At 34.8% G+C, this 13,201-nt stretch overlaps 3 protein-coding genes across 5 annotated transcripts in view; 2 read left to right on the forward strand and 1 right to left on the reverse strand.

The window, feature by feature from the left end:
* LOC144556412 (catalase isozyme B) overlaps window positions 1–13,201 on the forward strand; it is a 72,692-nt gene that overhangs the window by 21,701 nt on the left and 37,790 nt on the right. The window lies entirely within an intron of this gene.
* Window positions 4,049–7,599, reverse strand: LOC144556414 (putative serine/threonine-protein kinase PBL21). Of its 3 annotated transcripts, XM_078304763.1 has the most exons (6): window positions 7,527–7,599; window positions 7,273–7,414; window positions 6,472–6,635; window positions 6,078–6,267; window positions 5,169–5,557; window positions 4,049–4,572 (listed from the first exon to the last, which is right to left on the reverse strand). In XM_078304763.1, the coding sequence occupies exons 2-6, from the start codon at window positions 7,376–7,378 to the stop codon at window positions 4,315–4,317; spliced, it is 1,107 nt and encodes a 368-aa protein (XP_078160889.1). In that variant the 5' UTR covers window positions 7,379–7,414; window positions 7,527–7,599; the 3' UTR covers window positions 4,049–4,314. The 3 variants fall into 3 exon arrangements, with proteins under 3 accessions (XP_078160889.1, XP_078160891.1, XP_078160890.1); XM_078304765.1 differs by lacking the exon at window positions 7,527–7,599 and having other exon boundaries at window positions 7,256–7,393; XM_078304764.1 differs by lacking the exons at window positions 6,472–6,635; window positions 7,527–7,599 and having other exon boundaries at window positions 7,256–7,492.
* On the forward strand, window positions 10,070–12,200 carry LOC144556411 (glycosyltransferase family 92 protein Os08g0121900-like). The gene has a single exon (XM_078304759.1). The coding sequence runs from the start codon at window positions 10,341–10,343 to the stop codon at window positions 11,949–11,951; it is 1,611 nt and encodes a 536-aa protein (XP_078160885.1). The 5' UTR covers window positions 10,070–10,340; the 3' UTR covers window positions 11,952–12,200.

Genomic DNA, 13,201 nt, shown 5'->3' on the forward strand with positions numbered 1-13,201 from the left:
ACATTGTAGTTAATTTTGAAGATTTTAATTCAAATTTTATCTACACATTAAATATTTTTACAATTTAATTACCTTTTAGCATCTCCAATCTAAATTTTCTAGTTCTGCTTCAGAACATGGACACAATTTTTTCCTTTGTACCTTATTTGAACCAAATTGTATTTTTTTTTCAAAAAAAAAAAATCTGATATAGCATGTTGATTATACCTCTTTTTAGACTTGAAGTAAAAGTTTATTTTTTATTTGGTGATTTTTCATGATAATTCTAGTAGAAATAGGGGTGATATTATCCGACCGTATCCGACTCCGTATCCGAAAATTTAATACGGATATCCGATATCCGAATATCCGTGCAGATACGGATACAGATATGGTTTTGAATTTTAATTATCCGTATCCGAATAGTAGATATATATTATATAATTTAATATGAATTATGAAAAAAATTATGTTATTCACTATTATAAAAAACGAATATCCGTATCCGTATCCGGTTAATATCCAATCCATATCCGTCTAATATCCGATCCGTATCCGGAAAATAAAAACGGATACGGATATGATTTTACCACTATCCGATCCGTTTGCACCCCTAAGTAGGAAAAATTATAACGTTCGCTTTAAAACTTCTATTCATTCAAAATATGTATAGTAATTAAAATTATGAGATTTGCTCCAATAATATACACCATATCATACTGAAAATAAATTTGAAATTTATTTTCACCATCAAACTCGAAAGACAATATATATCAGAATACTAAAAATAATCGATTACAGTTTTGTTAATAATAAATCTGAAATTTAAATTATGATATCTGAAAATGCTATTTAAATACTTTTTAAACACTTATTAGAGAAATTTTTTTTGAATAATTTGTACATAATTCACATATGTGGAAGAATTTCACCCGTCGGCGAACCTGAGACGATTTTTCTCTAGACAATTGTTAACATGTGCAAAAACAACCCCTATTTTGTTGCTGAGAGCTGCTGGTTCTCCAGCTTGAGTGCAATGAAAAAGAACAAAGATTTTTGTATAGATCCGAGTTTAGGATCCTTATTTTACCTTAGCCCTATTATATGTGGCTTAGTATTAAGTTGATGTTTTGTTATGATTGTTTTTTGGTGGATTGTTAAAAGCAGAGCCTGTGTTTTGCTCTGCGTTAGTGCTTTATAGTTTTTCTTAACTGAGTTTTAAACTCTTTTTTTTTTGTAAGTTAACTATGATTTCATGCTAATAAAATGGACAATCTTGCCTTTTATCAAAAAAAAAAAAAAAAAATTGTTAACATGCTTCTTAAATAAAATGAGAACAAAAAACATTTCGTGCTTAGCCATGGTTGAATCTTGCTTAAATATTGTGGATAATATTTAATTATCTATGTCAGACAACGTCCTGATCAAGTAGCAATCATTCAAGGTGGTTGTTTTTTTCTTGCACGGAGACCCTAAAAATTCAACCATCTTTTGATGTTTATGCTTCTTCTTTTTTTCCAAAAAAAGTATATGCTTAAACTTTTTGTGAAAAGAAATCTATTTTTAACTAAAAAGAGAATGATGTAACGATATTATTAGAAAGACGCCAAACAAAGTTTGGTGGTACACAACTGCAAGTTTCAGTTCACATAAGTGCTGCACAAAAAGAAAGTTCGTAGTCTGTGATTCGATTTGAGTTTGATTTGAAAAAAGTTCACAATTAATTCGATTAGAAATTAGTTCGTTCTGAAACAAATTAAATCAGTTTGGTTTGAATCTTATTCAAATCAAATTCAAATTGGCTATGATTAGTTTGAAATTGATTCGCGAACTATTTAGGTTCGAATCTCAAATAATGCAACTAATGAAGTCAACCATCGATCTTTATAATGCAGGAACCAAGCTTATATCATAGCTCAAATTGTTAATATAATGATAACTTATAATAGGAAAATGTTTCAGCAATGTAACAAATTAACAATGGAATAAGTTTCATTTGACTAGGTCCATGTCGTGATTTTAATCAATCCAACAGCGTAAATGATAAGAGAATCTTGAGCTGGCCCATAATCTATCACTGTGAATTCGTGAAAGGTAAAAGGAAACCGTATGAATTTTGTTCCGTGCGAATTAAATTAAAGCATAAACTACTGGTATAACTAGAGATGCCAAACAAATTTGTAGTTCGTAATTCGATTGACTTTGATTCGAAAAACTTGTAGTTCACAATTAATTCAATTCGAAATTAGTTAGTTATGAAACAAATCAAAGCAATTCAGTTTAAATCTTATTCAAACTCAAATTCAAACTCAAACCGAAGTAAGTTCGATTCGTTTGCAGTTCTAGTTTACATAGCTATTAGTTAGTTTAATTTGTCTAACAATATTCATTTTTCAAGTCATAAAAAAGCAACCTATACTTGTCAACTCTTTAGGTACTAAAATTTTGGTGATTATTTTATTAATCTTAGTTGTGAGTTACCTGTTATGGGATTCTAAAATTGACGCACACTACTAGAGAATCTAAAGAAATAATCTAAGCAAAATAATTCATAACTAGCCACTTACCGCAAAATAGGAATTCTTAAAACACCGTAATTTGAATGGAAGCTATAGTAGTTAGAATAGTGAAATTTGAGAATAGCAATTTTTAAATTAGTGTGAAATTGGTACTATTCGGATTAGTAAAAATATTGTTTGGATTGTACATTTGGAATAGTGAATAACTGTGACCGATAAAAAATAGTGTTAATAATGTGCTAATTAAGAAGAAAAATAGATAAGTAGGGTCTCAAATGAATTGTCACGTCGTGGAGATAGCATAAGTGATGTCAATTATACATTTCATTTCGATGGAAATCAAAGAACGTTTTTTTTTTCTCTCTCTTTACATTTTCTGAATAGTAGTTATTCTAACATTTACAATGAATAGAGAATAACAACTATTATAGCTATTCCGAATACCAAAAATATTATTTGAATACACATTGCTATTCCAAATAAACTCTATTCTAAAATAGCTCATATTCTTGACACATCCAAACATACCCTTATTTAACATGTGTGTGATCAAAGTGGAAGCTATAGCAAAGCTACTGATTCACAATAAATACAATGAACCAGATCCATCCAGTAATTTATCTTGCAATCTACTGTTAACTGAACAAAATCTTGAGCGGTCTTTTTTTTGTTTTTTCTGATTAATATCTTGAGTTGCTTCAGTGGTGGGTTTTGCCTACTTAGTAGTGACAAAGTGCATGCTTTATTGACAGGATTAGGCTCAATCAGCCATTCAGATTTCGCCACGTAGCAGCTATCAGCAGCCCCTAACTTGTAAGATACAGCAGATCTAGACGCCTATGGGGGGTTTTAATTAATTAATTCACCAATTACTGGGAGGTCTGGTCTAAAAGAGGAGTAAGGAAATCATCATTAAAAAAAGGTACGCACTTATAGAAAAGATATTTGAAATAACAGATAGATAAAAAGGCGATACCGACATGAATGAAAAAACATATTAATGCTAAATAAAATAGAGTGAGGCTATCCTACATTGTAATTGGGATATAGGTATGTGGTATGAATTTATATTTATACTTTAAAAATTTAAATAGTCGATTCAAACAGTTAAACATAATTTTTATTTAAAATGGTATTTGAACATTAAACTTTATATTTTTTAATATTTCCTTTCACTATTTTTTAAATAAGTAGAAAAAATCACCGGATCTAAAGATTATGGACCATCCGAAAATAGTGATTTTCTAGTCAAATAAAAAATATATATATAATTTGGTTGTAAGTACATTTTCATATGAAGATCATATTGAACGGCTCAGATTGATTGTTTGAACTTTGAAAATCGAGATATAGATCCTTAACACATACCCATATTTGCATTGCAAAAGAGCATAGTCTCAATTTGATCCTTTAGTAATTGCAATCAAAACTTAAAAAGGTACAAAAGATTACTCTCTTTTTATCCAGTAGCCAGCATTTTGGATGGAAGTGATCAGAGAAGGCATTACATATGTGATATGTACATGGATTATATCATTGCAGCAAGTATCATTGATGATATAATTTTTTTTTCAATTTCGTAATATACATGGTATATGCACTTATGTTGTGCTCTTTGTTTCAGTGATTTTCCAATTTTTATACCTACAAGACATATATACTTCCAGTGAGAGATAAATGCCAAAACTTGTGTCAGCATTTTCTCATATTAGAAACAGCATATATGCATAACTGCCAGTACTTAGCCAATACTATTTGGACACATATACAAAAAATACCCACGAAAGTCGCAAAATTTGGTTTCTTTCTGTTAGTTTCAGCGCAGAGTAATGCTGTTGTTCTTTTGAACTCTAGGTTTCGAGCTTGAGGCTGATGCGACGTTGGGCTGAGCCTGAGATACAACATGCTCAAGTGCTGATGTTAAGTCACACGTGCTGGGCCGCATATGGGGTTGTTCCTTGAGACAGAGTGAGATGATCTCAGCTAATTGGTATAGTGAACGCTTCGGGTAGCACCCGTTAAGCAACGGATCTGCTAGGTGCATGTATCCTCTGCTGTTAAGGAAAGGACGGGACTGCAGAGGAATAAATTAAACAGTAATTGCTGTTAAATGAGGAAAACATGTGGTTTGGGTATACAAGTTTATAATCATAATATCACGTTTGAGTACTCCACTGGAATTTGGTTTTGAATTAAATTTATATGCCCCTTTTCAGTCATTGTACTTATTTTAGTTATTTTGTCTTTATCCAACTATACCAAGTGTTTACAGGTGATTAGGATTAATAAAGTCCATCAAATCTGAGCCAAAAACTCCATTTAAAAACCCTAAATTCAATTACAGAATTCATGTGCTTTTGGTCAGAGTAAACATGATAACAAGTTGAGGTAGAAAATAACCACAAACTTGCCATTTGTTTATACATTCTCTAGAGGTCTTGTATTGAAAGCCTTTCTTTTCTTGGTTTAATAAAAGATTAAAGTAACCATTGACAGTTGACCTACTTCTAAGAAAACCCAAAAACCTTAAGAAGAAGATACTTTTAAACAAAACCAAAGTTCCAGTGCCCGACCTAGTGAATCACTCATTTAAAAAATTCTCAAAATAACAAGTACTAGTGAGAATAAAAACAAATGTAAATTATCATTTTCAGAAAAAGAAAAACCTACCCAACGTATCAGACTCCGCTCGCCTTCTTCCCTTGACATGTCATATGCCTTTCTGCCAGAGATCAGCTCAAGGAGAACAACACCAAAGCTATACACATCAGACTTGACACTGAGCTTCCCACTCATGTAATAATCGGGTGCACAGTACCCATATGTGCCCATGACCCGTGTAGACACGTGCGTGCTATCCCCTGTGGGTCCCAGCTTGGCCAGGCCGAAGTCTGACAGCTTGGGGTTGAATTCATTGTCCAGTAATATGTTTGATGATTTCAAGTCCCGGTATATGACAGGTGGATTGACTTCGTGCAAGTACTGCAAGCCACGGGCTGCACCAGTAGCAATCTTGAGTCGAGTGCTCCAGTCGAGGGGCTTTCTGTTAGGTGGAAGATCTAGGAGCAAGGCGAAATGTAATGAGTTAATAGAGAACACTACAAGTCAATTAAAATTGCACAACTAGAGCCAGCACTAACCAACTAGTGATTTAACCCAACATCCATTTTAATTTACTTTTGTAGTACTTAATACTGCTTTCTAGTGACAACTGTATACATACACATGTTATGCAAGAATTTTTTCAGGGAGAAAACTTAGTCATATAAGGCCTTGTGAGAACTGACCTCAAGGACTCCTGTTATAATCTATTTTAAACAAACAAACTGTTCCAAAAGCTTAATCTCATGGTACAATGAAGGTTACATTTCATTGTTTCTATTCTAAACTAAATTTCAGATACATTACATTAAATCTTGCCAATTGCAAGGGCCTTTTTTTTTTTTTGCCAATGAACCAATTTGTTATCCCTTCCTAAAGGGGGAATTGGATACTAAAAATTATAGCACACTGCACCGAATATCAAACTGAGAACGGTAATATGCGAAAAGGTAAGTAAAGTGAGGAGAAGGAACCAACCGAAAAGGTGGTTTTCAAGGCTACCCTGAGACATATGCTCGTAAACCAAGATACGCTGGTCACCCTCGGCACAGTAGCCTATCAAGTTGACGAGATTCGGGTGGTGAAGCAAGAGAAGCATCAGGCACTCTACCACAAATTCATGCGTGCCCTCCATTCCTGCCTTCTTCAGCTGCTTGATCGCCACCGTCTACTCCCCGCAATATACCAATTCTTACATCAGATCAAAATAAACAAAATGTGCAAAATAAAAAGGAATTGAGTACTGTTCAGTAATATATATCAATCCAGTATTAGTAACCCACCCCTCCCCCTTTACAACCCCCTGCTATTATTTAAAACTTGGTATAGGTTGGGTTAGTACAATAATCAAGTAGTAGAAAAATGTGACTACCTGGCCACAAACCAACTGACCCTTGTAAACCAGACCGAACCCACCTTCGCCAATCAAGTTAGCCTCAGCAAAGTTGCTGGTGGCAGCCACCATCTGGCTCAGCGTGTATTTATTTGCATTTTTTGGATCAGGACAAACGCCTTTCTCGTCGAACTCAGTATAACCTAAGGGGCAGAAATAATTATTTAAGCCAGCAAAAAGGGGATAAATAAAGGTGTTATCAACTTTTGCACAAGGGATCCTGTAAGGTGTAAAATTGCATTTGCCACTCTTAAAATATATAAATTTGGTTTATGCTTAGAACATGATTTAACTCCGCCTGTGTAGTGCCTATGTAGTTTCTACACAGCCTGTCCCAAGTCAGGAAAAAGGAGGAGGGTTCGTGATAGAGCCAGCGGTAAAGAAAAACAGTCTCTTTATGGAAATGAAACCCTCACAAATTGGGGCAGGAGTAGTACTAGGATGGGCGACCTCTTGGAAAGTTCTTGTGCTGCTGATTTTGGTTGGGTTTCATTTCTAACCTACCCCAACTTGTTTGGAAATAAAGGCTTTGAAAAAGAAGAAGATGCTTAGAACATGATTTGCATCTTTTTTTTGTTCCTTCCTTTGAATGGTTGTATCCATGGTATCCAAGAATTGAATCCAAAAACTAAGAATTCTTCATTACTAACTATTTATGGGAGCATATGACTTTTACAACATGAACACAACTTGTACAAAATACAATTAAGAAAGGGCAATAAAGATTCACTTAGGCATTTATACAAACATGAACAGTGCGAACCAGAGAGCGATCAAAACCTATGGAATCAACAAGACGGGAAAGAGTTCTGGAGCTGGCCGCAGCGCCATTGCTCCGGCGTCGCCGCAGGTCTCTTGACCTCGGGCTGCAAGAGAAGCAACTCATCTCCTCTCTTGTCTCTTTCTACGCTACATTCCTTTGCTGACACATAGGGCTAGGAATCAGTTCCATAAACCAATCAGGAGAAACCAAAGGTGCATTCTAATCTCCCTAGAAAGAAGAAAAGAGGAGATTCTATAATTAGGTGAGTTACTTCTCTCTTGCTGTAGAGGTAATTGTTTCGCCATTTTTAGCAGATTTGCTGTAGAGGTAACGAATTCAGCTCCAATTTAGTGATGGAACTGGTATAGAATTCACATCCCTCGGGTTATCGGACTGAGTACAATTGAATCAGACCGTCTAAAATTATTCTATTTAACTTGGCACGAATCTTAAAGCACAAATAATACTGCCCCCCTGTCATCCCGAGCAAGGACCGGCTGAGAGTAAATCTGAACCGTCAGTTTCAATTGTATTGAGTCAGGTACCTGGGAGGATACGGATCCACTGGTATAAGCATTAGCTCAACGATAACGGTAACCTCTCTGGCTATTGCTACGACTACTACGAGGAGCCCACCGGGGGAGTACCACAAGTGCCACAGAAAATCACTGAAACGGAATAACAAAACACGGATTAAGTTAAGCCTTATTAAAAGAACACGGTCCATGCCAGATATTCTACACCGTCATTCTGACAGTGGTTATAATAAAAAGAATAATTATAACAAACCCCCTACTCTCATCCCCCCATTTTCCCCGCACTCTCTCTCTCTTCCTTAACTGCCATATATCCCCCACTAATTTCCCTAAAAGTTTCCTTTTATCCCCCCACTAATTATAAGAAACCCCCCACTCCCATCCCCGCATTAATTATGCATTCCTCTAATAACAATTCTCGCATTAATTATTGCTTTAAAAACAATCTGCGCATTAATTATACTGTTATCTAATAACAATCACTGTTAATAAATGCTTATCTGTTAATTGATGTTCAAAAAAGTATTTATCATTATTTCTGATAAGTATTTACCCTTATAACATATAGTTTTTATCCATGTAACATAGAGTATTTATCATTATGTCTGAAAGTATTTATCATTGATGTTTTACTGTAAGTTGCAATTATGTCTGAGAAGTATTTATCTATGCAATACAAAGTATTTATCCATGTAACATAAAGTATTTATCATTATGCATGAGAGTATTTATCATTGATGTTTTACTGAAAGTTGCAAGTATGCCTGAGAAGTATTTATCTATGTAACATAAAGTATTTATTCATATAATGTAAAGTATTTACCCATGTAACATAAAGTATTTATCATTATGTCTCAGAGTATTTATCATTGGGTGAAAGGATTGTTTATTTAATGGTCTCCAGTTGTGCGGGGACGATTCAAAAAAAAAGAAATTTTGTGCGGGAACAATTAATGGATTGATTTATTCTTTCATAAATAGATATCATTGCATAGGGTTTAATACCTGATAAATTCAAGTTAAATACTTTGATGCTTCAAGTTAAATACTAACAGTTTTTTAAACGCTCATTAATGATTGAGCGGTCCCCCCATATTTAATGGTCCCCAGTTGTGCGGGGACGATTCAAAAAAAAAGGAAATTTTGTGCGGGAACAATTAATGGATTGATTTATTCTTTCATAAATAGAGATCATTGCATAGGGTTTAATACCTCGCAAATTCAAGGTAAATACTTTAATGCTTCAAGTTAAATACCCGCAGTTTTTTAAACGTTCATTAATGATTGAGCGGTCCCCCCATGTTTTTTTTGGCAGTATCTGCGGGGATAAATGTGGGGATAAACCTGCGGGGATTGTTATCACTGTCTTAATAAAAATCTTATTTAAAACCTGAATGTATAAACTATAAACACAGGAGGCTGCTATTTTCACTTTTCAGAGCATAAATTTAACTATTCAGTAAATAGAGAACCTTTTTTCGTCTCTATATTAATTTTGTCCTTTTTGAAAACCTTCTTATTTTTTTTTCTTTTAATTAAATTATGTTATTTATAACCAATAAAGTTCATAACCCGTTACAAGTTGAAAAAATTGGTGACTCTGACCCATTCGAGATAGAAATTTAGCTCTTAGCTAAATATATTTTTATTTTATTATCTTATGTTGTTTTTTTTTTGTTCTATATTCATTCTAATATTAAAATCTATTGTTTCTCTTTTGTAAACAAGAACAAAATTGAATCAAATATTCAAAATATAGAGGAATTGTGTGATTTTCAAGTACTTCTAAATTCTTCTCACAAAACACTCAAAGACTCAGACTTTGCACAAAAGAAAAGGTAACAAAAGTTAATCAAATTGAATCTACGATACTCATAAAATGATTGTTCTAAGTGTCCACACTGTAAGTTATTCGTCTGATTTGATGAATTAAATTTATAAATTAATTTCTTTGCAAAAATAAAAAATTACAATATAATTTCTAAAATGAGTTAAAAAAGGATAAAAAAATCTTAGTGGTGAAATTTATATCTTACAAAAAAAAAAATGATCCTATCAAATATATTTTCAAGCGACGATAAGTTTTATACTTCTAAATATGTAAACAGTACCAACTGCTATTAATTTTCTAATTATGATTTTTTTTATTAGAAGCAGAAAATAAAAATGATATTTAAGAATGAGCAAAAGAGAAATAAATATATAAGAAGGATAAAATTGTATTTATACCGAAAAAGATATCTCCGCGCCGAATAGTTCAAATTATGTCCTGAAAATAGCTGCTTCCATAAAACATATTTTAGGATTTAAACCGCGCCTACGTTAATAGAAAATCGAACGACGGGTACAGCTGAGATTCTCTAATCCAGCGTAACAATTGGACCACTTACGAATTTCTACTTTTACCTACGATTCACAAAGCAAGCATCTTCACTCCCGTAATTTCCCTACTGTAAAAAAGTCGTACATTACTGTGTAAGAATAAAAACACCGCCTTCGTTCCCACTTTCCATCTTTGCTTCACTTGAGCTTTCCTTTTAAATCCCACCATGCGCTTCTCACCTCAAGAAAGAAAAGAAAGAAAAGAAAGAAGAATGAAGAAGCGCTCGAAGTTGCCGCCATTATTAGGCACCATTCTTAGCTTCTTCCTCCTCTTATTCATCTTCCATTTACCTCACAAATCAACCACTAGACTCCACCTCCCGAAGCCCTCGCTCCGTCTCTCTATTCGACCGAATCCGAACCCCCGTCTCCAACACACCGCCTCAGTACTCCTCCAAGATTGGCAAATTCTTGTTTTCCAATTTTACCCCTCTGTGGAAGCTTCTAGAAGGATGTCGTGCTTGTTCCGTGATAATTCAGTTACTCCCGCGCGGGCAACCTCCTTTAGCAATGCTTTCGTCTGCCCGCTGCCCCGCCGCCTCCGTGTCCGCCGCCCCTTCTACTCACCCCTCACAGTAGCATCCGATAACCCGGTAAGGAAGCAGTATATCAATACATTCCCTCTTATGCTACGGTGGAATTGGATTGTCTATGAATCCCTCTCTACTGCCAAAGATGTGATTGTATTTGCCAAGGGGGTTAACACAAAGCAAGGCATAAACCGACCGGCTAGAGAATTAACTTGTTTGTTCTACTCCTCTGACATCCGGGCCCCGTTCTACACTACGGCTGTCACCAGCTCATCTCATGAGGTATTTCGTTGCCACCATCCTGACCTCAATGCAATACCTGAATCTACCAATCAGATTTTTGTCTCTCTTAGAATTGGCAATTCTGACGAGTCATCTGACCCACTACCATCGGTTGCAATTTACACACCACCCAGTACTCAACAGCAAGCTTTGCACCAGAAAATGAAAATTTGTGCATGTACAATGGTCTATAATTCAGCAAAGTTTCTACCCGAATGGGTCAGGTATCACTCGGCCATTGGTGTAGAGAAGTTCTTCTTATATGACAATGGTAGCGATGACCGGTTAAACTTGACCGTGAACCGGCTCCAATCCAACCGGTACAACATATCGACCCGGTTCTGGCCATGGCCAAAAAGCCAGGAGGCTGCATTCTCTCATTGCGCCGCAATAAATCGTGACACGTGTGAATGGATGGTTTTCATTGATGTTGATGAGTTTGTTTACTCGCCATCCTGGTCTAATTCGTCCCGACCGGGCAGGTCCATGCTCGGTTCAGTTCTGCCGGTTCAGCCAACAGTCGGTCAGGTTTCCATTGGATGCTATGAATTTAGCCCATCAGGTCACAGGTACCACCCGAAGAAAGGGGTCATACAGGGCTATACGTGCCGTAGGCATGCTGAAGAGAGGCACAAGTCATTGGTCCGGCTTGATGCTGTGGACCGGTCATTGGTGAACTCGGTGCACCATTTCAGATTGAGGGATGAGTTTGAGTGGAAGAAAGTCGGGTGGGCAAGGGTTAACCATTACAAGTACCAAGCATGGGATGAGTTTAAGGTGAAGTTTCGTCGAAGGGCCTCAGCATTTGTGCCAGACTGGATGGATCGGGTTAACCCGGCATCTAAAGATCGGACTCCTGGGCTAGGGTTTGAGCCGGTTGAGCCGGCTGGTTGGGCTTGGAAGTTTTGTGAGGTGAATGATACGCGTCTAGGGGATTTAACCAGAAGGTGGTTTCATAGAGGTTAATTCTGGTTCAATTCCTTCAGCTGTAATTAATTGGTTTAGGTTTTTCTAGTTAATTCTTGGTTAACTGTGATTAGACCTTATAGAAAGAAATGAAACAGAGAAAACAATTAAATCACTAGATAATAAATATACATAGGAAAGGAGCGTCATGGAAATTTAGCTAGGCCTGATTTTCTTTTTACCCCTCCATTTTCTGGTGACTATTGTTTTGTTATATCTTAGTTTTAGTTCATACTGTTCATTAATTCATTGATTTGTTTGTGGTTTAGCTTTCTTGAGAAGACATTATATGAAATGATACAAGTTTAGAATAACCTTTTTTTTTTTCCATTTATTGAAAGGTAGTAGTTGTAATTTTCATTTGTGTATGTTTGCTATGAATAAAATCTATGCAACTGTTAGAAAGGGAGGCGTTATTTTGAAGCAACAATTAAATAATTGTGTACTGAGAAAATTTTCTAAATTCATATATATCCAATAAATATAATTGATTTATATGTTAAAAAAACGCTGAAAAAAATAAATTAAAATTATACAAAAGAAAATCATATATGTATTGAACAAAAAGTAATATTAACGTTTAGAGAAAGAATAAATTGAATAAATTTTGTTGCAAATGTGAAAACATTGTCTATATGAAAAATGTAATTTTTATCTATAACATATTTAACATTTGATATCAAATTCTAGCTTCGTGTAGTGAATTTTATTGAAATCTTATAGCATAAATAGAATAAATTAAATGAATTTAGATATTGCCAGCTTTTCCTCCATGTGGCATTATATTTAGTTAATGATAAAGTTCAAGGCGTACTGTACTGGCATAGAACTTGGAGATTCTTCACTTAGATTATTCTTTTTTTCAAAGTTCCTTCTAAGAAGCAATTGACACGCGTCTAATCAGAATTGGTCCCGGTTGTCAAGCAATAATTGGTGTTTTTAAAAATACCTACAGACAAAAAAATTGAATTAATAGTTATTGACATCCCATCCGAGGAAGAAAGGTATTGTGTGGCGTGAAGGCTTGAATATCCTAAGCATTAGCATGTGTTCTGCCAGTAAAGAATTTTTTATTTATAGAAAATGTTATAAAATAAAAGAGAGAAAGAGAAAGAACATCTTTATATTTTTATGTATAGAAGAATATGTAAAATTTTCATCTAAAAAAAATTATACCAATCCAACAGTCGCAGATTTATTAAGGAAGTATGGGACCCATTAATTTTCCAAATTTATGTGCATATACATGA

This window comes from Carex rostrata, chromosome 7, assembly GCF_964058835.1.
Source record: "Carex rostrata chromosome 7, lpCarRost1.2, whole genome shotgun sequence".
Taxonomy (NCBI): Eukaryota; Viridiplantae; Streptophyta; class Magnoliopsida; order Poales; family Cyperaceae; genus Carex; species Carex rostrata.

What these genes read in the sequence shown, in the direction of transcription:
- LOC144556411 (XM_078304759.1), top strand. Translation starts at nt 10,341, where the DNA reads ATGCGCTTCTCACCTCAAGAAAGAAAAGAAAGAAAAGAAAGAAGAATG.
- LOC144556414 (XM_078304763.1), bottom strand. Translation starts at nt 7,378, where the DNA reads ATGAGTTGCTTCTCTTGCAGCCCGAGGTCAAGAGACCTGCGGCGACGC. An exon ending in GTCAGTTGGTTTGTGGCCAG is followed by an intron (nt 6,268 to 6,471) that starts GTAGTCACATTT and finishes TGCGGGGAGTAG; the next exon opens with ACGGTGGCGATCAAGCAGCT. An exon ending in AGCGGAGTCTGATACGTTGG is followed by an intron (nt 4,573 to 5,168) that starts GTAGGTTTTTCT and finishes ATTCCTCTGCAG; the next exon opens with TCCCGTCCTTTCCTTAACAG.